Below are 27137 nucleotides of genomic sequence, written 5' to 3' on the forward strand. Positions count from 1 at the left end.
GTGTGTGTGCGTGTGCGTGTGTGTGAACAGAAACAGAGATGGAAAGGCAGGAAGGGAAACAAGCAGACAGAAAGACACAGAGAGAGAAACCAATTGGAAGCAAATATACAGACTGGCAGAGAGAAGCCTGCATTAGAGAGCCACAGAGACAGAAATCTGGACACACACACACACACACACACACAGAGTTATATTTACACATCCATCCTCATGAAGGCCATGATGCCATGCAAACCCTGTCCTGTGCTCTGCTTTCTCAGTCTTGTACTGCCATCTAGTGGAGAAGCACATGATCAAACATCAACATGCAGCAATCTGTGAATCTCGTAAGCACAAGGGCACTACGGAAGAACAAGTGACACATCGACAAGCTGCAAAAGCCTCGACGGCTAACAGATGAGCTACTGTCACTACCCAAAGTGTGTTGCTTGCCTGACCAAGAGCAGGTTTCTGATTCAGAAATAGTAAGAGTATTTTCAGTTCACTGTTAAATAACACGAAGGAAAGAGAGAAAGGAAGTTCACTCAAACCATAAGCCATGAACACTCTCATGAGGCTAAAGCATGAAGAATGAAAAGTTATATCATAATCTGTTCACCGACCACAACACACTACTGCCAACATTTAAACAGTGTCCTGTAATTGGAAGAAATCTGACAAATATCAGCATAAAATATTGTTCATTTACATGCAGAGGCAAAACAGTTTGCTCCGAATGCAGTGAGAATATGAGGGCATGGATCTGCTCCCACTTACCATGTGTGGTGTGTGTCTGATTCATAAATACGGGATCCAATGGGTTTGACTCCATTAAAACAAGAAAGTCGAGCCACAGGCCCATTTTGTTTGTGTTATTTGTTCCCGTTGTGATGCTCAGAGCTTCCTGAGCTTCCTTGACTGCTTCCTGCCATCCAGTGGACGGAGAGCAACATAACAACCTCAGTCTGGTTACCAACAAAAATAAAAACTTTTTGATTTTGATGTGATGTTTGAAGACTTGTTCACCAACACTAAGTGCAAAGTGCCACAGATTTTGAACTGGATTAACCTTATTTAGCTTACTTTATCCATTGTTCACTGGACCAAACAACAAATTCAGTATTAAATTTTTATTTTGATCAATCAACATAAAATCTCAACAACAATGCTGATAAAGGGGCATTACGAGCTATGAGAGCTGACAGTGATACAAAAACATGACTTGTGAATTGAAAGGTTTGTGGTTTCTTAACTGCATAGTCACACCAGCAACTGAAGTCTTCCATTTTTGAAGGTATATGAACATGTGTTACATAAAACAACATAAAATGGTGCCTCAAAACGCAGTGAAACCTTTAACTGTTGTTGCCTTTGGATGTTGTATAAATGGTCAGTTGTTCAGTCTGACACACACACGCATGCACACACACACACACACACACGTGGGTTTTCTGTCATGTCATGAGTGCTGGCAGGGTGGAGGGTACAGTGTGTGTGTGTGTGTGTGTGTGTGTGTGTTAGGAGGTAGGAGCATGTGTGGACATGCTTTTCATTCTATCAGTGACAGCTCTCAGCTGTCCTCCTGTCTGCCTCCCCGTCTCCGTCTCTGTCCCCTACACTGCTCGTCTTTCCTTCTCGTCCCTTCGTTGTCCGTCTTCATGCCACACACTGCACTCTGCTTCTCCGTCTCACTCATATAAGATGTTATACAGGAACAGGAGTCACAGACATAAGAAAAACTTCCACATGCATAAATGATGACTGTTAATTTGAGTATACTGCGGCCACACACACACGCACGCACACACACACACGCACACACACACACACACTCCCAGCTGTCTCCCATGCCTTGAAGTGTGCTGAGAGGTTGGGATGTTGTTGGGTGGGGGAGGTGGAATGCAGAAACCAGAGCCCACTTACTGGCCGATCCACCTTCCCACCAGTCCCGTTAACCCCACAGTGACTGCTACAGCGTTCGCACGCATGTCTGCTTCTGTGTAAAGTCAGCTCACAAGCCTGCGAGCTGCTAGCTGGTTAGCAACACGCTATCAAACGGATGCTGTAGACTTGAGGGCTTGTTCTCCTAAAAACAGTCTGGTGGAGATATGAACCTTTCTCGGGTCCAGATCTTGCTGGTATGGACTCTCAGCGTATTTGCTGGTAAGTCTGTGTGTGTGTGTGTGTCTACTTGCATGTGTGTGTTTATGCATTGGGGGTCTTGATAGTTCAACCGTCTTGATTTTGCTTTTGTGCTTGCTGGAGCAGCACGGGTAATGAAAATGTCTCAATAAATTAGTCGTATTTTTGAATGATACAACAATAGCAAAAAAAAAAATCTCAAATGACAGACAGACTTGCTGTTTCGGCTATCTTAAACTGAATCTCACCAACTTACCAGCTGTCTTTTGTCACCTGCACACAGTTCCAAGAACAATTTACAGAACCAATGAAACAGACACACAGCAATAAACCAGCACAACAAAGCTGAACAAAGGAAGGTAAAAACTGGACTACAAGCGAGTGGGCTTTTTATGAAAACCAGTTAAATGTCATTTTAGGTTATAGTCATGAATACACATTTAAGCAAAGTACTTTGCATGTTGCTAAATTCATCTCATCTGCGGATAAAATGCAGATCTCTCCAGAGACTGTACGAGTGTGTCAGGTGGCTGTGCTCGGGAACAGGAGACGGCTTCCAGACACGTGGCCTGGGAAACAAATAAATACACACTAAAGCTAAGCAATATGAAGTAAATATTATATGTCATTTTATTTTCGTGATATATTCTGGGTGAAAAAAAAAACGTTGCGAAATCCCTGTTAATTAAAAAAAAAACAAACAGAAAGGATGTAGTTTTGGCAAATGCAGAGAATTCAACACCTGACAAATCAAAGTGCGCATTGATTAGCAACATTCTCACAATGGCAACAAGAGATATTTAAAGGATAACTGCCAGGGTATAAACTGTATTAGCACGAGAAGGAAAAAGTCACATAACAATTGTGAATCTTATCTTCTACAATTCTGAAACTTTTATTGAATACCATATATGAAATTACCCTCTGTGGGAAACGCATGTAGTGATGAGCGTCTTAGCATTTGTCCTTCAGGCAGCCTACAAAAGGCAGCTCTGCATTGTTAGCATTTCTCCCTGCATTCACATTTAAGTAATTTAATGTAGCTGACGTTCCTCTTCGAGAGTGACTTATATTTGTCAGTGAGTAGTAATGGGTTTGGCGTCTTTGTTCAAGGACACTTGGACAGGACATTGGACGCCTGTTGATGCACACGCTGTCTCTGGGGGGGATTAACATGTGAGCTGGACAGTTTAACAAACAGGTCTGTCCAAACTGTGGAGCACTTCACAGACTTGAAAGCGATCCATAATTCAACGCTTGATCTCTTTAACGATTCTCTGTATCACTTAAAAAAGTATTTTGCGCATGAAGTGCGTGGTCTTATCCTCATCCACTCATTCCTGCAAATTAATAGACCACACATTAATTAAATTCCCGTGTATTTTACGCACTCTGGTGTGAGAGGACGACGGTAATTATGATGTAACGTGACTGGTTTATCTGGTAAGCAGAGAAAAATTAATGAAGAGAAAAGGAGTCCAATTACTGAAAACATCTATTTAACATCAAATCATATGATCTACTCCTACCTGCTGGGAGGTGTGAGCACTTGGCAGCATCTCAGAGAGAACATACGATGTAAGATTAACTGTAAATGAAATCAGGCAGAAGCAACGAGAGCTGGGAAATCTCCCACTGTCCTCTGTGTTGATCACATGGTCATGAAATCACACTGGATGTAAAACGGAAGAAAGTTATCTACACAAAGGTGCCATCCACAGACGCATGATTATTAACAGCTCAGAAGAGCTTTAAATGCACTTCAGGATAGAGAGTTGGAATGAATGATCTCTAGCTGGTGTTCAGTTTCATGTAGTTTAACCCAGAATGACTAGCAGATCAGGTCTTCAGAGTGTTTAAGTGTTTTACATTTCATAACTGCATTAGTCAGGGCTTTTTTAACTTGCAATTTAGTTTTCATTTGAGCAGTGTATTCATCTTGGTTCTATAGCTGATTTTACTTGATATTTGATTTGTTGTCCAGTGTTTGCTTCAGTTATTTCTACATCATGAACTCAGTGTCTGAACAAGACATCACCAGTTCATTAATTTCAACAGGAATTACTTTTAATTTTCCTTTCCATTTCAGTGATTCGGTTACTGCCATTTTTCATGAAACACACCACTGACAAATTGTTGTGATGGTCAGAGTGGATGCAGCCTGTGAGCCAGTCGGACATTATCTGCATCGCTGCAGATGTGCAATAAAAATGGGGCTCAGTAAATCATTTGAAGGCCTTTATTTCCAGACGCTACTCATCCACTTAGAAAGATATTTCCTTGCCACAGCTTGTCAGAATGTCAAACAAATTATTCCAGCCTCCAAACATGATTCTTTGGCCTCAGGTAGAATAAATTAAGATCTCCAGACAACAAAAAACTTTCAAACTGAATCATAGTGGCCTTTCATGAAACTCTTGAGCTCTTTATTCAGTTGTTACAGGATGGGATCAGGTCAGCTCACCTTGAGTGAAAAATATATGGAGTCTCAAGAACAAAGGTAAAACTAAAATGAATAAACTGAACAGCTGAAGTGTGAAATCTCACCAATCCTCACTATTGTGTAAAACAGGTTTTGGTATCACAACAACATAGCATCTGTTCCCTTTGAAAGGAAGACAATAAAGCAATACGGCAAATATTTCTGACCACGTAAATACACTGATAAGTATTTTACCATAAACATCATGTTTATGTTCTGTATATGTATAAAACCAACGGGTTGGACAACCATAATGTCTCAATCACAACTCCAGTGTTTATAATCCTATTTAAAAGCTAAATAGTTGTCAGACAGAGTTAACAATGTCAGTCTATGAGTGGCAACAAAAAGCATTTCTAGAGGACATAACTTTCTTGGTCAAAGTTGTCCCAAAGGATTACATGGCAGCATTGCAGCCGAGTCACAGCTGCCAGCTGAGGCGATCTACTGGACCAGTTTCAAAACTTTTGTTAAGCGTGACTCATTTGCACACTGGAATATGTATATTTATCAGGCCCACGTTTAATACCCCTTTAACAATAAAGGTAAAGTCACCTGTGGCCAGTACGAAACAGCTCAGATGAACAGATGTTAAAAGATTAAGGATTTAGCTTTATTTATTTCATTTGATTCTAGGTTGCATTTATCCAGTGAAAGTCTTACCAAAGCATGATTATCTGGTCAAGCACAGAAGAAACCAGCCTCATCAACAGATCGCAGATTAACAGAAATGTTACAGCTATCTACAAGATCAACGACAAACTTCAGAACTGGTGTCAGTCACAGAAAACACAGCCAAGACTCTTTCCACCAATGTTATACCATCAGTCAGGTTTCACACACTGCCAGTTCATATACCACCTAAATTTCATAATAATAATGAATAACACACAATGTAGTGATCACGATAAGATAACTGACTGATGATTCAAGCCCATTCTCTGGAAGTTACAAAAAGTCAGTGGGGACACAGACTGAGGAGGCAACTTGAGGTTCAGTGCCCCCCACAATTTTTCTCTTTTAAAGCCTGCTTAAATGTCTTGTCAGTAGGGATTGTTTCAATTCGCTCACCACCATTTCCCACCGGTCACATGACTCAAACCAGTGACATTTGGTCAATAGCTGGCACATGCCCACATCCTCATGGACCGAAACGCAGCTCAAAATGATCTCCACGCCCACACTTTTGTTACCTTTCAGCCCGTAAGTGGCAGAAAATAGCAAGAGTCTTAGCTGTTGTTGTTCTGTCGCGAGTGTTGCTTCATGCGGAAATTAGAGTTCGGTGGGCGATGACTGACAGCTCCAAGTGGCTGCTCTGCTCCTCCCTTCTATTTTTGTATGTGGTCACATCAAAGCGTACTGGCAGGACGAGGGAGGAAGCCAGCGACAGACAGAGACAATGGCTGACAGCCAAGGAAATGAACACTGGCACACTCCTCTTGCAGTTTTAGAAAGTTTTAAAAAGATCCAAGAAGAAGCCCTGAAAGTGTGTGTGTGTGTGTGTGTGTGTGTGTGTGTGTGTGTGTGTGTCCTCTACTCTTGCTGTCTGAAAGAAACAGGATCCTAGCCTGCTCAGCTCAGGCTGACAGTGGATCACCACTAGATTCCAGAAATAACATGCAAAAGATGTAACTGGCCAGCGGCGCTATGCTAATCTACTGGGTCATATTAGAACAAAACTGGGCGTCCACTTCTACTTGGACAAATCATTCAACGTCACAAAGTTCAGTGACCACTCACAGATACTAACTTGTTTTCAACTCACGAACTCAAATTACAAAATACCAGATACCAGACTCATCAAGAGCAACCTTGGTCTTTTGGATTGTTGCACATAAGATAAGCATAAAACACAAGATAATGTTTTATTGATCCCCAGAGGGGAAGTTTGAGTATTGCAGAATCTCAGAACAGAATAGGTACAGCAACAAACAGGAAGCAAAAAGTAGAAATAGGATAGGAACTATCATGTATCAAATGCTCAAAACTAAATGTACAATAAAAACTACATATACCCACATAAATACAAGTAAGCTATCATGTATTACACACCACAAAACCACAAAATACACGCACACTCTGCATGTACAGTACAGTACTACAGAGTACTGACCTAACGTGGATGGTACAAAAGTGTTGCATACAATGAACCGATTTAGAATTGATTTTAAGATTTTATTGATCACTTTTAAAGTGATCTGGGTCTGGCCACCATATAAGCCAGTTCACAGTCTCAGATCCTGCCATTGCAAAGCTGAGGTTTAAATCTCGGGGTTTTGTCATCAGGACCCTGCGGCTTTGAAATGACCTGCCTGAGGAGGAGCAGGCGAGCAGAACATTTTAAATCATTTCTTAAACGAGTCATTTTTAGAATTTGCTTTAATATAATGTTGTTGTTTTTCTTTTATTCATTTCTTGCTCTATTTTTTTTTAATCTGTATTTGCTTCCTCTTAAGTGATGCAGTCTTTTTATTGCTCGCTCTCATTTATTTGTATTTATTTGCTGCAATGAAGTTAAATGTTTGTCAGAAATAAAAAGCAATCTGCCACTCTGGATAATGGTGCCGCTACACTCTCATTCATGCACACGTCTCTCACATGCAACACCTAGTGGTGAAATCCGGTATTACCGATCCAGCAGCAGCGCTTTCCATAAGCGCCAGTTGTCTGCAGTACAAGTCACGTCAGTGTCACTTTTTACATCATATTAGCGGCAGCTCAACTCACAATCAGTTGTAGTGGACTGCAGTGCATCTTTATGGTGCGTAGCAGAATTTACATGCTCATAAAAATACAGTTTTAACTGTAAGTCTTCCAGCTGGAAACAACATTTGTATGAAGTGGTGCTAAATGCAGGTCAACCGTTCTGAACTCTAACTGATCCAGACTTAATGTCAAGTGGACTGTAGGTGGTCTTCCCAAACTCCCTCTTAGCACTCAGATTATAGATTCGTGCCAAGGACTTACACAGAAACAGAACTGATCGCAGTGCTCAGACGGACTCATGAGGCATTCAGCCCGGAGGCTTTTCACCAACATGGACCGCGGGTCACCTGACTGCTGCTGATCTGTCTGCATCTGTCTGTCCCTGCCTCCCTCTCATCTGATAATTCACCTCTCTTCCAGTCTTTCTCTCTTCCTGTAAATTCTCTCACAGTCACATTAAAGAGTTTCAGGTTGCAGACTGTTTGCCAGGGAAATGTTTGGTGTGTGAATCACAGTCGCCTGTTGCTTCAGCTGTGATTTCAGTTCCGGTGTGTTAGCATTTGGGGTATGACAACATGTCACACTCACCGAGTACCTCAGCCAAAGTGAGCCCAAAATAAAACGTGTTATGAAAGTATGAATCAGAGTTTGAGCGCAGAATAAATCACGGGATCCAAGTATGCTCAGTCTGAGGACGACACCGATCAAGTAAAGAGACAAAAGAAAGTCTGGCTGCCCGATTGAACCTTTGTGCATATCTGTGTGTCCCAGGTCCAGTACTCTGCTCCGAGGACGAGACTCGTCTGGTGAAGACCCTGTTTACTGGGTACAACAAAGTGGTTCGTCCAGTGAACCACTTCAGTGAAGTTGTCGTGGTCACTGTGGGACTGCAGCTAATACAGCTGATCAGTGTGGTAAGGGACAGAGCTGGTAAGAGTTGGTACTAGCAAAGACATGATATTAGGCTCACAATATTTTTATATGAAAGCTTCAGACTTCCTCCAAATGCGTTTTGTTCAAGACCATCTGCATTATAAACAAAAAAAGAAATTAAAGACTGTCATCACTGTAATTTAGCAGCTCTTATATTGTCCTTATACTTTCTGAGAATCTGAAAAAAAGACTGATGAAAACTACGACGAAAAATATTTGTCAATGAAATTAAGACAGTTTTTCAGCTGAAACCGAGTCAGTGACTGAAGAAAAATTAATGCACAAGAACAAAAACAATGACAAAGTCTATCCACATTTTCTTCACTGAATAAAACGAGATGAAAATGATTGGCAGAGACAAAATCCAATCTGGACACTAAAATTTCTTAACTTTAAGAAATATCCTGCATTGCAAGAACCAAAAAGGCCATCCAGTTAAAGCAGCAGCAGACAAGCTATTTGACACAAAGGTAAAACGGCTTTTCATACAACGCATCATAGGGTTAACAGCAATCATGAGGTGAAATCACGTGAACATGTCTGAAGTGAAATGGGAGAATTCATCAAATGACATTAACAAAGGACAAGCAAGCAGAGACAAAGAGCAACAAACATGTGTCACTGGCCTTGGTACTGAACCCTACAAGGCAGGTCTGAAAAGCTTCAGTCAATACAGGAACAATTACATTTCATGCACTGGCCAAGCGATATCCAACAGAAGATAAGCCACAACACCTTTAACGAAGCTGCAGTGCCTGAACAAACAACAACAAACCGCAAGACTTCACACCATCCGATAGCAAAGCAGCCAAAACGAAGCAAACAAACCGCCAAACAGCCGGGAACGCGGGCGATTCAGGCTGACTGCTCACCTGAGTCCAGCCACAGCCCGTTAATGAGCTCACAAGTCAATGCAAACAGGTGAAGGTGACGAGTGTCGACACGCGGAGGCCTCGAGCCTCGGCGGCCATATATGCGTTCACAGGCTCAGTGATGGCGCGGCGGCCACAAACACAAGCGCAATGCGAATTGAAACAAAGTTGCTCTTACTGTTCGTAGCTCTCCTTCTGCGTCCTCACCTCGTTACACCTGTCCGTAAGGACGACCTCTGAAGGCGGCCATGAAAGTCCCTCCACAGCACTTCATTTGTCTTTCTTCATGAACTGGAAAGATCTCCTCCTCCTCGTTGCAGTCTTTATATCCAAGTTTTTCCACGAGCTGTCGACAGTGGAAAATTGTCTCACTCACGACAATATCCGTTACTGCTGATAACATCTGTGTAGCTTCGTGTACAGAACTTATTTTTATCCAAAGTCGCGCTGGCGTTTGGTCCACCATTAAATACCTTCACTGGGAAGTTTGCGCAGGCGTAACCGGCCTGTCTTCAAGGTAATATGGCGGGGAAAATATCGCCTTTGGTTTTTTTAGAAAATTACACATTCCATAAAAAGCATTTAAAAGTTGTAGAGTGTACAAATACAAACAATACAAATCATATTTTGTCCCCGAATGTCTGAAGTGGATTGTGACTGTTTCCCATCCTTTTCAGGATGAAGTTAACCAGATTGTGACCAGCAATGTCCGCCTCAGACAGGTAAATGTGTGTGAATTTATCACAACAGAAAGAAAATATGCAAACTGTTCTTATAGAAATCCCACTAACAATGATTAATAGGCTGCACAATGTACAACTATGCCACATTGCAGAAAGGTACATAAAAACAAAGATCCACTCTTTAGCACTTCTGAGCTTTGCATGACACCTGCAGTGCAGTTCATAAACTAGTTATCAATAACTTTCAGACAATCAGTCTGTTGTGGAATTTATGTACACAGCTGTAACTGCAGCTCTAATATTATTCTTATCATATATTTAAGTGCTTTGTTTACCTGTGTAAAAGATTATATTTGTTGTTTTAACTTCTAGCACTTTTAGATAATCCTCAGCTGGAAATAAGACAACTGAACTTTGCTTTATTGGTTTAGTGTGTTTTCTGTGCATGTTTTCCAATTTTCACCCCAGCAATGGTTGGATGTGAACCTGAAGTGGAATCCAGATGATTACGGAGGCATCAAGAAGATCAGAGTCCCTTCAACCGACATCTGGAAACCCGACCTGGTGCTTTACAACAAGTAAACACACACTCGCTGTTTCTTCAGTACATTAAAAGTCCTCGCACATTGCGCTGCTCCTGTCACACTCCTCCTCCTCCTCCTCCTCCTCCTCCTCCTCTTCCATAGTGCTGATGGTGACTTTGCCATCATCCATGAAACTAAAGTCCTGCTGGAGCACACTGGGATGATAACATGGAACCCTCCAGCCATCTTTAAGAGCTACTGTGAAATCATTGTCCTCCATTTCCCATTTGACCTGCAGAACTGCAGCATGAAACTGGGAACCTGGACATACGATGGCCTGCTGGTCGTCATCAACCCGGTGAGTGTTATTTAGAAATGTGTAGGGTTGGAAATAGAAGTGTCAGACACACACACCAAAAACAAGTGACTGAACTGTGAAAATACCAGTTTAAATATGCAACCCACAAATACCCTTACCTTATTCACCACAGTTACCTGTTGTATTGCATTATTTCCTGTTCTTCTGTCTATTAGGACAGCGATCGGCCTGACCTCAGTAACTTTATGGAGTCGGGTGAATGGGTGTTAAAGGACTACAGGAGCTGGAAACACTGGGTGTACTACACCTGCTGTCCTGACACACCCTACCTTGACATCACCTACCATTTCCTGATGTTGCGGCTGCCTCTCTACTTCATTGTCAACGTCATCATTCCCTGCATGCTCTTCTCTTTTCTCACCGGACTGGTCTTCTATCTGCCCACCGACTCAGGTAGAGTCCACAAAAACCAAAGAGAAGGACAAGCTAAAGCATTGATGCTGATTAAAGAATACCAGTTTATACACGTAGCCCATTTCAAAGGTATTTGCTCACACGTGGCACATTTCTGACAAGTATTATGAACTGTGAAACAGCACATGAAGTCAGCTGTTCAGATGCCTACAGGGACACTTTCATATGTGGAAAATCCAGTAAATCAAATAGAATGTGGGTACTGATCCCGATAACTTTCATTTAAACTCACAGATTGGAATTTTCCGGTCATTTGCTCATACTGTCCAGAACCTGTGATGTTAGAGCACAGAAAAACACAGAAATGTCACCCAGCGCCGCCGGCTGCTTGTATCATGACCTGCAGTGTAAATGAATGTCCGTCTCTGTGCGTCTGTCTCTCCAGGTGAAAAGATGACTCTGTCCATCTCCGTCCTGCTGTCTCTGACTGTCTTCCTGCTCGTTATTGTGGAGCTGATCCCCTCCACATCCAGCGCCGTTCCTCTCATCGGGAAATACATGCTCTTCACGATGGTGTTTGTCATCGCTTCCATCATCATCACCGTCATCGTCATCAACACGCATCACCGCTCTCCCAGCACACACACCATGCCCCCCTGGATCCGCAAGGTTCACCATTTATTCTTACTACCTGCCAGTGACCCTTTTAAATGTGCCACAGCTGTTGTTTGAAAGGGTCGTAATCAAAGCCTGCATCTGCCTGTCTCTCAGGTCTTCATCGAAACCATTCCCAACATGATGTTCTTCTCAACAATGAAGCGTCCCAGCCAGGAGATCCGGCAGAAGAGGTTGTTCCCCACTGACATGGACATCTCTGACATCTCAGGCAAGGCTGCTACTAAGTGACGGATCCAGCAGACATGTTCACTTCGGACAAGTGGTGCATGTGCTGGTTGAAAGACAGACTTGGTTTATTTTTTTCCTAATATGCAGTTAATTTCACTCTTAAAATATCAGTCAAAGAGGTAAAGCCAAGTAACCCCAGAGGTGAAGAAATCCGTCATATCACAGAAGACAGAGCATCCTAAAGTTGTCCAGAATGTTTTATGTCTTATGTCTGTCCAACTAGAACTACAGTCTGTCCCTGCGTTCTCCTCTGCAGGCAACCCCACCCCCACCAGTGTAACGTACCAGTCTCCCATTGCTAAAAACCCTGACGTCCGCAGTGCCATTGAAGGGGTGAAGTACATCGCTGAGACCATGAAGGCAGACGAGGAATCCAACAATGTAAGACAACCCCTGCATGAATAACAGACACAAGTGTGTGTGGACCTATGCAGGCTCTTTAAAAAGGCTGTAAAATACAGAAAATGTTCCACATTCAATGTAACCATGTGTGCCATATTTCTTTCCTTCCTCAAACACGACTTTCCGTCTCCTCTCATCTCCTTCCAGGCAGCAGAGGAGTGGAAGTTCGTCGCCATGGTTTTGGACCACATCCTGCTTTGTGTGTTCATGGCCGTGTGCATCATCGGGACGGTTGCCGTCTTTGCTGGTAGACTCATCGAGCTCAACTCGCTGTAGAGGCCTGAGCCACCGAGAGCACATGTTGTGTTATCAGGACGGACGTCAGAGTCGTGTTTGTCATTGAACTAGTTCAGGTTGTGTTTGCTCTCTTTATCCCCCCCGTCCCTCACACACAGTTTGAATTGATTTTTAATGCTGTGAAGTTTGTGCGTTTGAGTCTTGTGATCTCGATGGGTCATACTTGAAGATTATTCTTGTCACTAACAATTTTTCTATTGTATTAGGTTTTTTTCTACAGTGTTTTATTGCTCTGGTGGGCTCTCTGAGTGTATTTTTTGGCAGCTTGATTTCAGGTGAGAGGATTTAATTCAATGTTACAACAAGAAAATAAAAACGTCAGACTGTATAAATATTAATGTCCACCGTGCTGAGGACTAACTGCTACATTATTAGAAAACGCGTGCACTTCCTGTTAACATTGTGAGTGAATAAAAAATCCCATTCCTGTAGGTCAGTCGAGATCTTCAGCTCAGAGTGAACGTGTAGGTAGAAACTCCATGTGGTTGTTGGAGGTGAGGGAAGAACATGTGTTCAGCTCGTTCACAACAGACCTAATTTAAGTGCATCCCAGTCCAATTTAATTAGCAGTTCTGTAAGTGGAGTCTGGTTGACAACATGGTCCTGGTCTTTGAGTGAAGGCAAGATATTTTCCTGTCTGGAAGTTTTATTGTCTTGTTCTGCCTGATACTCATTTACTTCTGAACTTCCTGTTTATATTTATGAGTCGAGGTTGTGTGCCAACATTTATGGGCGAGTGATTACTTTGTTACTGATGCATCTAAATTCCTCTTAACTCTGTTGTACAGCTTGTCAAGAGCTCATTTTGAATGTTATTTGATAAATGTTTCTGACGTTTGTTGAAGGAACTCCATTCTCAGGCAGTCATCTCAGAGCTGCCTGAAGCTGCTGCTCCTCCAGAACAGTTTTGATTTGTCACTTCATGGGCATGGAGTTTTTCCACCAGTGACCATATACCTGGCATCAAAATAGCTGGAATAAGTGAGGTCAAATGATCGTTCCTCATTTAGGGAACGTGACGTAAGCACAGGTTCGGATTGTGCCAAAGCAAATGAAAAGTGATGTTAACAGATAAAACAGTGATATTTTAAACAATGGATGGGAAAAAATTCCATGACATCAGACATATCACAGTTGCGGTGTTGCCTGAGTTAACAGCAAGCGGCTGAAGGCAACGTGATTTATTTTGCAGCTGTGATTCCTTAGTTTGGGTTAATAATAATAATAATAATAAAGTTCTGCTGTCCTATTGAGCTGATCGTTTTCTGTTTTTGTCATTTACATGTATTTGCAGTTGTCTGTGAGTTAAATACACAAAATTAAGAAAAATCATGTTCTATTTAACTCACTTAATCTAACGAATTACAGTACATGGCTTTAGTATGGCGGAGAGCTTCTGCAAAGGAAGATCAGTTTCTGAAATTGTTTTATTGGAGCTCACAATCTGAGTTTTTCTGTAGGCTAAATGTTGCTTTAACAACTGCAAGAAACAGCACATTTCAGTCTGTGAAGTCTCACTGTGGTTTGTAATTTATTTTCATGAATAAAAACATTGTTTAACAAATTGCCCCATGGAAGTGGGGGTGTGCTTTGAACATGTCCAGTTCACTAGTCTGGTCAGACCTACTTATTGCATAGCTGTTTATTTGTTTGCCATTTTATCTTTATTATTGTATTATGAGGGTAATGTCATCTAAAGTCAATTTCACTAATGCAACTCCATCATAAAATCTATAGCCTTTCTTAGTCTTGATAGCAGGCCTATAATCTACTCATGATTGTGCACTTTCTTATTCGCATTTCCCCATTAAAACACTGCAGTTTCCACATGGCTTACAGAAGGGTGTTGAGGATACCATGTGAGCACATTCTCAGACTGAGTAAATCAAAATTTCACCCAAATCACAACAAGCAAATATTTGTTCACTTACCCACAGTGGTTTATGGCCTCACAGATAAAACTAAACTAATCTATAAACAGTCAGAAGATAGCAGATGTAGGAAGCAGAACAAAGCAACTACTGCCTTCCTATGTTGTTGAAAAATTTTATTAGGCGTGCCATGCACACACTTAAAGACAACCAGCATTGGCAAAAACATAACAAAGAAACCTAACGGAAGAAAAACTACAAATACAAACAGGTATGAACACGTGTCAATGTGTTGAGGAGCTGAGAAGTTTTTAAATAATAAAATGACAGCTTCACGTTTTCATCACCAGCAGGTTTTATGGGGGATACGAAGCTTGTTAACACTGTATCATCCAGCTCACCACAAGTCAGTTAGCTGGTGCAGTTTACCGCCACGCAGCATTTTGCACAGGAAATGACCAAGAAGTCAGGCTATTTTAAATTCATGACATAAACTTTTCTCAGCATTCAACAAAGGGTTTTTTGTGCCGTGTGCACATTCAGAAGGCTCTCCCAAAGCTTTACAACTTTTATCAGACGACTTTGTGCCGTTGTGAGGTTTTGAGGACGTCACAGCTGACTGGTAAAATCCCAAATGAAACAGACCAGAATACACATATCAACTGTTTTCCCCTAAAGAATATTTTGTCCACTTAGCCTGGGTGTGTTGCTTGGACCAGACCTGGTGATGCAACATATTTACATTTGCATAGACACTCACTATTTCTTCCAGTTCCATTCAATAACAGAATAAACTGTAGTCAAAACCTGAACCTCCTCAATTTTAATGTTGCCACAATGGCTAACATACGGCAGATCACGCGGTAAACTAACGAAAACAGCAGCAGCAACCAAAGCAAGCACTGTGACAGCACCAGGCATCTACGGAGTGCACACATTTAAAAATGCTTAAAATTAATGTAAATACCTAAAATATTTCAATAAATGTTAATCTGCAGCTTCTTGAAGGCCTCTATGCCTCTGATTATTTAAAACCAAACAGTGCAGCAATACTTGAACTACAAGTTAAAACTCATGGCCAAATAAATACACAAAGAAACTCAGTACAAATGGAGTCAACAAATACAGGACAACAAGAAAACGCAGTGCATTTGGCAAATGATAATCCGACTGAGAACTATGAATGGCAACAACCAGAACGAGATAATTTGGCATTTTTAGCTCCAGTCTGTAAATCTTTCCTCAACTGCCAAAAAGTTCAGTTCATTGTCAGCATTGTTTATTAACACTCATGCTAGCATCAAACTAATAAGCTGTCTAAGGTTGACAGCCTTCACCTAAAAAAGCTAAACTAAAATGCAACTGTAAATGTTCACCTTTCCCATACTGCAAAAAAAAAAGCTTGGTTAAGAAAAATGACATCAAATTTTTTCCCACATGTTGTTTCTACCCAGAGAGAGCACACAGAACTGCAGGGTTACACTGAAAGGTCTGAAGAATCACATTTGACCTACAGCTTCAGAAGCTGCTCTGCAGACGTGAGTGCAGCTCACAAGGAGAAGTTGTGTTAGTCGTGTTCAAATGCACCAACTGCAGTTTGTCTGGGTAACCTCTCATGTCTTAGATATCACTCGTCTGGAGCAACGGAATAAATTAAAAAACAAAAATAAAAAAAAGACCACGAATCGTTAAAAATTACAGCAGGATAAAACATGTACATGCATATAAGGGTGGGCGGTTTTAGGTCTTAGCTCGTGATTGATCTTCAACAGATGAGGAAAATGAATGTCCTCTTAAATGAACTCTCTTTTATGCAAAGCTTTGTTTAAATGGAGAAATTCATGGGCTGTTTAAAGTCTGGCTACAGTCTACAAGGCCTACAGACTGAAGGCAAAGGTCAGAATTCAGTGGATGTGGATCTTGACTGCAATTACATAGACTGTGATTTTATATTTTCGCCACCCTCACATGCATCAGTGTTAAATGTAGTTACAACAAAATTATCAACCTTATTTATCATTAGGCTAAAGGTTTGTATGGGGGATTAAAAACAGCAGCCTGAAACCTCATATGTACTGTAAACACATCTGACGATGTTCTGACTCTGAACAAGTTTGTGTTAAGAACTATTGTTATGATCTTAACAATAAATAATGAGTACGTACAATACTTAAATCTTCATCATACTAAACTGTGATATTCAGCAAAGTGTGGCGGCACCACTCCGAGTGGAGTCAGGGTCAGTGAAGGAATTTAGATTTAAGCTGCAACTATTTGTGAACCAGCAGTTCTATCTAAAACCATACCAAACCTAAAAGAACCTCTTACTGTAAATCACAGAACACAAAAAAAAATATCTGTCGGCCACTACACACAAAGCATCACCAGCAGCCATCTTGTCTACTGAGAAACAGCCCGAAGATTAAAACTACAATCATCCATCTGACGCCTTCCCAATCAACCAATCCATGTGTTTAGGCCGTGATACACTGGCATCATTTTTGGCAATATCACTGGACAATTTGAATATTAAATATCATGAAGCGTGCGTTATGTTTTTAAATAAAAATACATTTCATCTACATGATCTCCTCTGCGAGCTCGAGCTTAATATGATGGTCAGTCAAAATTAGACAAAAAAAAGAAGAAAATGATGAAACAAAAAGCTCCAAACTGAGTAAGATTGATTACGTTTTTGGTTGCAAGGAAGACAGATATCATTAAAGTACAGTTGGTGACCATCCTTGTCCAACTATATTAATCTGAAATGCCACCTGTCTATCATGGCCAGAAGCAACACCTTTCATTGGAACAGAACAATCAGACGTCACTGCTCCTCTCCGAAGCTATGATGGCTGAGAGTCTGTCTCACAGGGGGCGCTGTCACTCTGCTGACTCTCTGTTTCCACCACTTCCTCCTCCTGAACCATTTCTTCTCCCTCCTCCTGCTGCTGCTCCTCTGATTGGGTCTCACACTCTACTTCTTGAGTGGGTCCTTCATCTTCTCCGCACTCTTTCTCATCTGAGGAGAAGAAGAGGAAGACGTGTATTCAACCAGTAAGTGAAGACGCAGAACGAACAGAACGGTGAGACAAAGAGGCAGCGATTGAGATAAGGTGAAGAGTTTCCAAGACAGTAAAGGATTGATTCTTGGGAGTTAAAAATCAGTGATGAATGAAGAAAAATTAGCACCATTCCCTTTGTTAAGTTTAATAAAGTTAAACAGGAGTTGATTGAGCAACAGAGAGTTTCAGAAGCTTTACTAACATCCCTCAAAGTCTCACATCCAACAGCTTCAAGAGGAAAATTAAAACGGTCTCTGTTTGACACAAATAAAACCCTTTCATGATCAGAATCAAATCTAGAGGCTCCCGTGTTTCAGAAACACAGATTTAAAGAGCATAATTACATCGTTAAAATCACTGCCTCTTAATGTAATTTTTGGTATGATTCACAGTGGATCTTAAAATCAAACAGGATTCACAATCTGAACACACCATCATGGGCACACTTAAAATTTCATTTAGTTACACAGAAAATAATCATAAATCCAGACTGTGGCAAAAGGAAGCTAAGAGCCCCATTCGGACAAGATCAAGTTAATAAAATAGTTAAAGCCCTGCTCTTCGATTACTGAACTCTTTGCAGATCACACTGTCCAGTTACAGGAGGTGATTTATGATAGACGAGAATATTCGGTGGAAAATCACATGTTCTGAAGTGAAAGTAACAGGAAACGCGGGTCTGAAAACTCAGATATATACCGTAAAATCAAAATAAAACTATATGTGCGATTTAAATTAAGGAAGAGTACACAAAAAGGAGGAATTAACTTCTATAACTATAACTAGGATTGGGTAAAAATGTGCTAAAGGTAAAATTAAAACCACTAATCAGACCTCTTACGTTGAAACAAAAAATATATCAACAAGCTCCCATCAAGAAACACATCTTGTCAGAATGGAGGTCAAACAGATAAAATATAACACCTGATGCACAAAATATTTGACATCCTTGATTTTTTTTATGTGAAGTGATGTGACCAGGCACCAACACTGCTGTCATACTGACATACTGCTGGTGTAAGTGACACAAGTTAACAAGAAAATGTTCCACATTAACTGTGCAGACTGGAGAGCAAATCAATCAATAAGGAGAGTTGTCTAAATATTTTGTACAGTCAGTGAAGACCATATCTGGGTCAAATAAGTGTTTGTTTTAATTACAGTTTTGTTTAGCATTTACTTAAATTCAGAGGGCACCAAATGTGAAAACTAAATGCATCAGGACAATTCAGATAATACTGGATCAGTAGTCCTGCAACTTTTGCAAGAGCCTAGGAGATTTTACAAACTTTGCATGATGAATCATAGCTGTCTGATCAGGATCAAACGTATCAGTAAACACTATTTAACCCAGGTCTGGTGTAGACATCCGGTAACGGCTAAAATCCGTTGTAGTTTTAGTTTGATTAGTGATGGTGATTCATGGTAGGCATCGGTCTGCAGTCTACAATGTTATTGATTCTATAGCAAAGAAAATGGACCCATTAATCATCAGATCTATCAAATCAGTTCAAATTAAGCCAGATCAGACAGTGCAGGGAGAAGAGGGGAACCTGGACTCTGCAGAGGTCGGTTCTGAGGGTTCTTTGGACTCTGCTGGATCTTGAAACTGTGGACCAAATTCCACGGAGCTGGAGCCTTGGCTAGAGGCAAGATCACACCATCAAACCCACTGGTCACTATAACGCAACACAGTTAGTGTGCTCAGAGGAAATGTGCTGAGGAAATTCTGTGAATGCACAATCTAATGGATGCAGGCTGTGGTGGGAAGTAAAGACTTATTTTTGCTGCTTCGACTTTGAGCTAAAGATTATTAACTTGTGTTTTTAAACAATGAACCACTGAAATTGACTAACTGGAATTTTTCTGTGACATATACTCTGTAACTGATATGCCACTCTTAATTAGTTCAAAAGAAAGCAAGCAAAGAAATTTGTTTCCATTTTTTGTAGCTGGTGTTGCAGCGCCATGAAAACAAGAAAGTTGTTTTTTTCTACTAATTTAATTTGGTAAAATTGTTGTATTTCTCATGTCTAATATGATAAGTTCAGTTGTTCTGTTCTGTTCCTGTAGCAGACAGGATGGTGATATTTGAAGGTGGTGGTGTCTCACCGCTGTTGGCTCACTGCTCACTAACTACTCGAGATGACAAAAGTTATCAAATTGGGAAAAGAATCAAACACAAACAAATGAGGTCAACAGGCGCACTAGCTAAGAAGCACTGAACATGGCAGGTTAGGACATGGATTAAATAACAAAAAGATGCACAAAACAGTGTGAGTATGAATATGTGTGTTTGTGCAGATCCCAAGTCTGAACCAACTTATTTTACCTTGTTTAATGATGTATTTTCAGATGTTTATTTTAGTCAAACGATGTCTGACTGTGGTTCCAGTATGTGTGAATCAGACACAGTTGTAGCAGGGGTTCTAATTAGGACTTGCTTCTTTCAGCGTAGCTCTTCAGTTTAACACAAAGCCCTTTCACTGATTTCTCAGATCTGAGGAGACCTGGTCTTGGTGTCTCTTTCTTGCTGCTGGTCTGTGTTTTTGTGTTTTTCAATACCTCCAGAAGGGGGCGCGCTTTCCTCCGTGTCAGTCCCAGAACGAGGTGACGGTCCAGGGGAACGTGATTCTGCTCTCAGCCGCCTCTCATAGCTGAACTCTGGAAGCCGTGGAGCCTGAGGGCGTGTCTTCCTGGCCGGATTCAGGAAGTAGCAATATGCACAACGAAATGCTAGGAGGTTGGAAACAGAAAGAAGGAGAGAGAAAGAAAACAAAAACTCAACTAACATGGTTTTCTTTTAACTGAGACAGACCTTCTCATTCAGCGTGGAGAGTTGCTGTTATTACCTAGATATTCAAACTCCTCTTTCAGAGCCATGCCGTTGTGAGAAAAGCACTGCTGGCAGATCAGGGCGTACCTATGGAAAGGAAGGAAGAACAGAACAAGGGAGAGAGGTGGTTTGATATAACAATTTTGTGACATTCAAAGTATAGTCCATGAGTTATTTGGGAAAAAAATCCACTTATCTGTCAATTCGACTTCTGTCACTGATTGCCTCTTTCCTAGAGGACTTCAGTTAAGGCCCTCAAAGGTTAACAGGGCCCAATAGGTACAACTAACTAGCAAACTCAGAGGGTCTTTGTGATGAAGGGCTCCACTGTTCCTTTACAGTTTCTGTTGCAGACTAATATCAACATGTCTTCATCTACACAATTAAACTGCTGGTGACACCACTGACACCAATCCCTTGTGGAGAATCTGCAGACTGCTCAGTCAGAATATGAGTTTGGGAATAAGCTGTGTCTGACATGTTAAGAAAGGGTCTTCACCTGTTCTGTGGTCCATCCCCTACCAGGTACTCAATGACTCGGTCCACAGTTCCTCTGTCTTTGGGCAGAATCGGTCTTGCTAATGGAGGACCTGGAGGGTGCAGGCCTGCAAAGACAGTGCACACAAGTAAATTAACACACACACACACATATATTTTTTTCTGTCAATATGAGTTTTTACATTTTAGACTTGGTGCATTCAGCCAACACAGGCTCTGCTAGCATCAGCTGCTGATGTTTCTTTTTTTCATGCTCACACAGCAACTTTTATGCTAGAAAACAGTCATTCAAAGGCTTTGCAACCTACCTACACCTGGTACAGGGGAGCACGGTGTCCTGGGTACTGCCCCCTGGTGGACAGAGCCAGACAGAGCAGATCTCTCTGGCGGTCCTCCTGGAGCTGAGAGAGGGACAGGTTCTGTAGGGAGAGCAACATGGGATAAAAACACAGACAGATGCCTAAAAGAACTAAGTCAAAGGCAGCTGGACGTGCTGCTCATTTATGCGGCCTTTGACTTGGTACTTCACCCATGACCTGGATGCCTCAGAATCAGAAGACTTCACTTGTAATATTCCGCGATGGAACAAAACAACAGACAAGCTCTCACTGTCAGGCTTGAAGCCGTGGCACTTACAAACTGTGATACTGAATCACACTTAATGTTAAGTATCTCTGTGTGCCCCCTTACCCACAGGTGTGACCCCTGGTCCCACTGGGGGCCGTGCTCCCACAGGAGTCATTGCCATGGCAACTGGGGTTCCCATGGGCATGGGTCTCATTGCCACCCCTCTCTGTCGAATCTCTGCAGAGAGGAAAGAAATTCATTGCATAATTAATTATGTTGCAGAGGTAAGTATTTGTGTGATCAATCCTCCAACCATTTTATTCTTCCCTTTATGACGCTTTCTTCTCTCTGCAGAACTGCGATCAGCGTTCCATCAACGGCAACAACCAGCAACCTTTAAATATGATACTTTATCTTACTGTTGAGTACTGATGTGTGTCATACCTTGTCCTGGTCTGGGAGTCATCTGAGGACGAACTGGAGTCGACTCCAGCTCCTGCAAAATAGCAGCAAATAAAACCACCAAAGTCAAACAAAACAAAAGTTAAACTGAGCAAACAGATATACAGGGCAGAAAACCAACTGCACTCACAGCTTTCTTCTTAGCTTCAGGATCAAAACGTTCCAGGATGAGTTTGGCATTTTTGTACGTCTCTGTCTCCATCACCTCCTCCAGCTGGATACACAAAACATGGAAACGGATGTTCTAACATTCTGACTGAATTTGGTGATTGGGTTCATACCAAAAGGAGCACTGGGTCAAACCAGGGCAAAATAGCCTATGCCATTTTAGCAAAATCTAAATGCTGAAAAGAAAAACGTAAAATAAGTATTAAATGTTCAAAGGCAGCTGCAGTGAACAGCAGTTCTTGTTTGATGAATCAATATCAAAAAACACCACTTTTTAAACTGAAGAAAGAGAGATCATTTTGCATTTTGACTTTGAGAGAACAGTCAGACTCCCTCACACCATAATATCAAAACTACCCTTCAACAAGTAAATAAAAGTTGCATGAGTGAAATGTGAACTGTGAAGAATTTGTCACTTACAATCTTTTTTTTGGCAGCCTTTAAATCTTCTAATTTATCATCTAAAAAGAAAGGAAGCAAAAAAACTGTTTTTGTTGCACAGTTTAAAATAGTTTCAACAGAGCTGTTTGTCTGCATAGAGCAAGCAATAAAAGTCATGTTTCTATGAGACAGCACGATAGTTCACTATTGTTAAAATATGTGACAGCAAAGCATCAACAAAAACCTGAAAAAGGGTTAGCTGGAGGGACAGATGGACAGAGAGGGACTGATGGACGACTTACTGTTTCTCTCAGTGCGTTTTGAGAAAAGGAAGATCAACAGCTTCCTGATGAACCACACCCTGTTGAGGAGAAGGAAAAGGACAGCAAGACAGAGGTTCAGTTTTCTTTATAATAAACTTCAGATTCAGATTTGTAAACAAACACAAGTACTCTATGCTCACAGCTTATCGAACACTGCACATAAGGAACAGAGTATTCAAATATTATTTTAAGATTGCAGGTGGATCAGATTGAAAAACACACGTCTGCACTTGGCAGAGGGTCGCGAAGGACATCATAAAACAACATGAGCACTCACAGCACAGGGTATATGAAGAAAGGCAGAGCCATCGCTATTCTGTGCAGCCATTGTTCAGGCAGGTAGAGGCAGTACACAATCAGAGAGGTCAACAGGTACAGGATCGACGAGTAGAGGAGCAGGCGGCCGACCCACAGCTGCAGACACAAACATTCATACATACGGATGAGAGAAAAGAAATCACAGCTCAGGATATCAATGCACGTCTTGGATGTTTTGGTGTCTTTACCTTTTGCAGACGTTGATTCTTGGCTCTAAACTCCTCCAGCTCTTTAATCTCCTACAACGGAAACATGAGGATTAAAACCTATTTAAACTTTTTCTTGATTTCTTTAACTCGAAGTTCTCTTCTGTTGTCTCTTTGATTTAAATGGGTATAATCAAATGTCAGTTGCTATTTCAGGCTGGTTCAATAATGACCATTCTGATAAAGCAAAGACCAATGATGTCAGCTGGATAACTGTATCAATTAAAACACAGAATTCCTGTCACACATTTTGTGACCATCCCATAATTCAACAATCTTACTTTTGAGACACTAGACATCTTCATTATGTAAAAGTGTAACGCAAACTGTTACTATGTAAACCTAAAATGCAAACCGTGACAACAGTTTCTTGTTTTTGTGTAGTCTCACTGAAAATCCAAGTATAACTGTATATGTTGAACTAAAACGCAGACTGTGAGTCATATAATTTGATAAAATGTTAGTCAGTACCTTGTCGAGGTTCTCCAGCTGCTCAACAGTGGTTGGCTTTGTCTGGATTGAGGATAAAGATCAAGAAAGTATCATCAGGTTTGTCAGATCAATTAAAGCTGGGCTTCTCAGTTTCACTCACGGCCAACATATTCAGTACTGATTGGTTTAATTCAGTAAACAATCAACCCTGATTATGTAAACACGTTTACTTTGGAGTTAACAAGGTGTCAGCTCGTGCTTCACTGGAATATCACAGCTACAGGCAAATAAAGGTCAATGTGACGTACCACTCCTTATTTCTCTACATCTGTATTATGTGGATGTTTCTGAAAAATGACTGAATGTAAAAACCAAGAGTAAGACTTTCTATTGCTCAACCTCTTGTGCTGTCTCTCTGCCTCCCTCTCTTTCCCTTTGACTTCTCCATGTCTAAAAATAGTACATGAATTTCATCCAGCTCGGGAACAGGGTTCAGTGTGTTGCTGGTTACACATCCAAATTGTTGGTTATCTTCATGACACTTCAGTGTTCAGAAATAAGTTTTTGTCGGTCAGAAATTAGTCACCTCACCTCTTCTCAGTGGTGTTTTTCTCATTTTAATCTAAGAATCGGGTGTGCTGTGATCAGGTAAATGTTGCCATCTGCCGTATACCCAGTGAAACAAAGCTATCATGAAACAGAATAAATTTTTTTAAGGCAAGTTTTGAGACATCTGCTGAAGACCAAACACCAAATAAAACATTTGAGTAAAAGCATTCAAATCTCTCCATTTTAAAATGAGACTGGGCAGCCTTGTTGATTTCTGTTTATCTTCAGTTGTTACCTTTATACTTTGGAACTGATATTAAGACTGACTAATACTTGTTGAGGTATGGAATGACTTTATGTATAATTCCTCTTAAATCCTCATAATGAAAGACAACCATTCAAATGTCACTGTCAGCTCTCTCCCTGAGGATCAAAGGCCTAAAATAATAATAATAATAATGATAGTAACCAATTTTATCAACTAAATTTCTTCTTTACAAGGTCTTTCATTAAGATTTAATGAAATTCTTCCTTTTCTATCATCCACTTACCTTCCATCTGGATATCAAGGCTCCCATATCTGTTAATTACAGTGGTCTCCTCTTTGATTCTTTTGCTTCACTGTGGAAGAGGAAGTTTCAGGTAAACAAAGCACCTAATCTTCACTGTTAGAGTTAGACAACATATGCTGCTGGCATTAAACAACACATTTAAGCCTTGCTACATTTACATGACACTTACATCATCACAGGATTTAGCAAGCTCCTTAAGGAATAACTGGACACAATGGTTTCCATTATGTTACTGAACTTCTTAGGAAATTCTTTGCTTATGGAACCTATTTAAGTAACACCACAAACCTGGGACTGATAAATACCACCCTGCGGGGTGGGTCGTTTGCTTTTACTGAACATAGTTCTTACTCTGTAACATATTCAACGTACTGGAAACTGTTCACTCTCCATGGCCGATAAAGACTCACTATGAACAGCTCTTGTTTTATCTTGCTGAGTAAAGGGCAACATCTACTCAAAGGTTATGATGACATCCATGAGCGATTTACATTCTGACTAAACATGACATGACTCAGTAATGCTTAGACATGATTCTTACACATGCCACCGCTGTTGTGATACCACGGCTATCATTTCAGGGCATTTCAAAGAAAAGACAATGTGAAACCGGCAAGAAGATAGCTAGTGAAACGTTCAGTGCGAAAATGAGTTTCGTTGGTTTGCACTCGCAACATTTTCAATACGTTCATTTCAGTAAAAAGGTTCAGACCTCTGACATTACATTTATAACCCTTGCAAGCAAAGTTGATAAAAACTTGAGGTTAGCATTGTTGTTTCAGCTAGCCTAATGGCTGGACTGAATAGAGTTATAAGTTAGCATAAATGACACATTAATGAGTTACGGCTAACGTTAGCTGCTCCATCAGAACACTGGATGTTTCAAGCAGCTGCTAGCAAGCAAGATTAACGTTACATAACCACACAAAGAAGCCGTTAGTCACCTAAGCTTTACCTTCCCTAATTCCTTTGGTGTGAAATTGACAAAAACCATATGTAAAGCGTGAGTGAACTGTTGTACCGCTGTCGTAGCTAGCGACTGCACCATTGTTAGTAATAACATTAACAGTTAACAGCAACACACAAACCCCGTCTGACTGAGGTTGTTCTTCTACATAAAGCTTTTCATTTAAATAAATACTTACATTAGGTGGCGTTAATTTGTTTCTGTTATTCGGTCATTTGGTCAAGTTAGTGAAGAAACGAGCAAACAGCAGACTTTCGCTGTTACCTGAACTGACATTTGAACTGCACAAGCGACAGTTGGCGCGGCGTGGAGACGTAACGGACGTAGCTTGTGGATGACGTATGCCGGGAGCAGAGGTTGACTTGTTTCCCAGAGTCCTTTGCGTTGTAGTCTTTTATGATTTATTTAATTTTTCCCCATGTTGGGAATGTCAAAGCACTAATGCTAAAAGAAGGGCTGCAGTGAGCCATTAAACAATTAAATGATTTATCATTTAATTCAACCGATTCATTAGTTAAAAATTACATGTTTATTTGTTGAATGGACGTATTTGGCACATCTTATTTCAAGTAGTCCCATTTTTAGAGCGTAACTGCCCACTGACTACAGTCCCAAACACTGGAGCAACACACACCATTATTTTACCTTATTGACTGTTACATGAAGCAGAATTGATGCCAACACCCAGCAATGAATCGTCCTATCCAGCCACTGATGTTAAACTCACAGCTGAAATAATAAGTGATGAATAAGAGAATGTGCACATGAAAGCCTGCAAATAATAAATATTCACAGCAAATGATGAAAAGCCAAACATCAAATAAATATCAGTGTAAAATAATGAAAACAAAAAAAAAAATACACACTGGAGTTAATTAAAACCCAACAACTACAGAATAATACAAATCCAGTCGTCAAATAAAAACATTTTAAGATGTACGTCCCATTTTCATCACTAGATGTCGCAATTTTATTATTTCATGTGAATGCAGGATTCAAGTGTGTTTCTTTTTATGTCTATTTCACCCAGAAGTCCCATTGACATTAAAATCTCTTTTACAAGAGAGACCTGGCCGAGGTAGCAGACACAAATCGCAACATGTTAAATCAACAAACAACACATTACACACCAAAACTCACTCAAACAAAAGAGAAAACAGCTATTTTGAGTGAATAATGCCCTTAAATTCGTTAATAGTTACTAATGTATCTACATTCAGTGGAACAGAATAAAACATTTTTACTGGGCTGTCACTAAAATGT

At 40.7% G+C, this 27137-nt stretch overlaps 2 protein-coding genes across 4 annotated transcripts; one reads left to right on the forward strand and one right to left on the reverse strand.

Moving 5' to 3' along the window:
* Positions 1-1935: 1935 nt before the first annotated feature.
* Positions 1936-14265, forward strand: chrna1 (cholinergic receptor, nicotinic, alpha 1 (muscle)). Its single transcript, XM_046401309.1, has 10 exons — positions 1936-2142; positions 8081-8223; positions 9792-9836; positions 10266-10375; positions 10484-10679; positions 10856-11093; positions 11500-11723; positions 11826-11940; positions 12217-12341; positions 12510-14265. The coding sequence occupies exons 1-10, from the start codon at positions 2088-2090 to the stop codon at positions 12636-12638; spliced, it is 1380 nt and encodes a 459-aa protein (XP_046257265.1). The 5' UTR covers positions 1936-2087; the 3' UTR covers positions 12639-14265.
* Positions 14266-14691: 426 nt separating this feature from the next.
* lnpk (lunapark, ER junction formation factor) lies at positions 14692-26208 on the reverse strand. 3 transcript variants are annotated; one of them, XM_046401311.1, is made up of 16 exons: positions 26053-26208; positions 24887-24956; positions 23826-23867; positions 23337-23387; positions 23108-23244; positions 22810-22868; positions 22547-22587; positions 22089-22172; positions 21941-21992; positions 21620-21733; positions 21238-21330; positions 20931-21036; positions 20448-20518; positions 20161-20331; positions 19149-19238; positions 14692-17552 (listed from the first exon to the last, which is right to left on the reverse strand). In XM_046401311.1, the coding sequence occupies exons 2-16, from the start codon at positions 24911-24913 to the stop codon at positions 17377-17379; spliced, it is 1314 nt and encodes a 437-aa protein (XP_046257267.1). In that variant the 5' UTR covers positions 24914-24956; positions 26053-26208; the 3' UTR covers positions 14692-17376. The 3 variants fall into 3 exon arrangements, with proteins under 3 accessions (XP_046257267.1, XP_046257266.1, XP_046257268.1); XM_046401310.1 differs by having other exon boundaries at positions 21238-21348; XM_046401312.1 differs by lacking the exon at positions 19149-19238 and having other exon boundaries at positions 21238-21348.
* Positions 26209-27137: the final 929 nt, after the last annotated feature.

The sequence above is a fragment of the Scatophagus argus genome, chromosome 10 (genome assembly GCF_020382885.2).
Source record: "Scatophagus argus isolate fScaArg1 chromosome 10, fScaArg1.pri, whole genome shotgun sequence".
NCBI lineage: Eukaryota > Metazoa > Chordata > Actinopteri > Scatophagidae > Scatophagus > Scatophagus argus.

Bases quoted from the DNA above. Each gene is read 5' to 3' on its own strand.
- chrna1 (XM_046401309.1), top strand. From the start codon at position 2,088: ATGAACCTTTCTCGGGTCCAGATCTTGCTGGTATGGACTCTCAGCGTA. The intron at 8,224-9,791 runs GTAAGGGACAGA...CATCCTTTTCAG, and splicing joins TAATACAGCTGATCAGTGTG to GATGAAGTTAACCAGATTGT. The intron at 10,376-10,483 runs GTAAACACACAC...CCTCTTCCATAG, and splicing joins GACCTGGTGCTTTACAACAA to TGCTGATGGTGACTTTGCCA.
- lnpk (XM_046401310.1), bottom strand. From the start codon at position 24,913: ATGGGAGCCTTGATATCCAGATGGAAG. The intron at 20,519-20,930 runs GTGAAGACCCTT...TCCTTTCCATAG, and splicing joins GGGGATGGACCACAGAACAG to GTACGCCCTGATCTGCCAGC. The intron at 19,239-20,160 runs GTATTGAAAAAC...TCTTGCCTCTAG, and splicing joins AAGCGCGCCCCCTTCTGGAG to CCAAGGCTCCAGCTCCGTGG.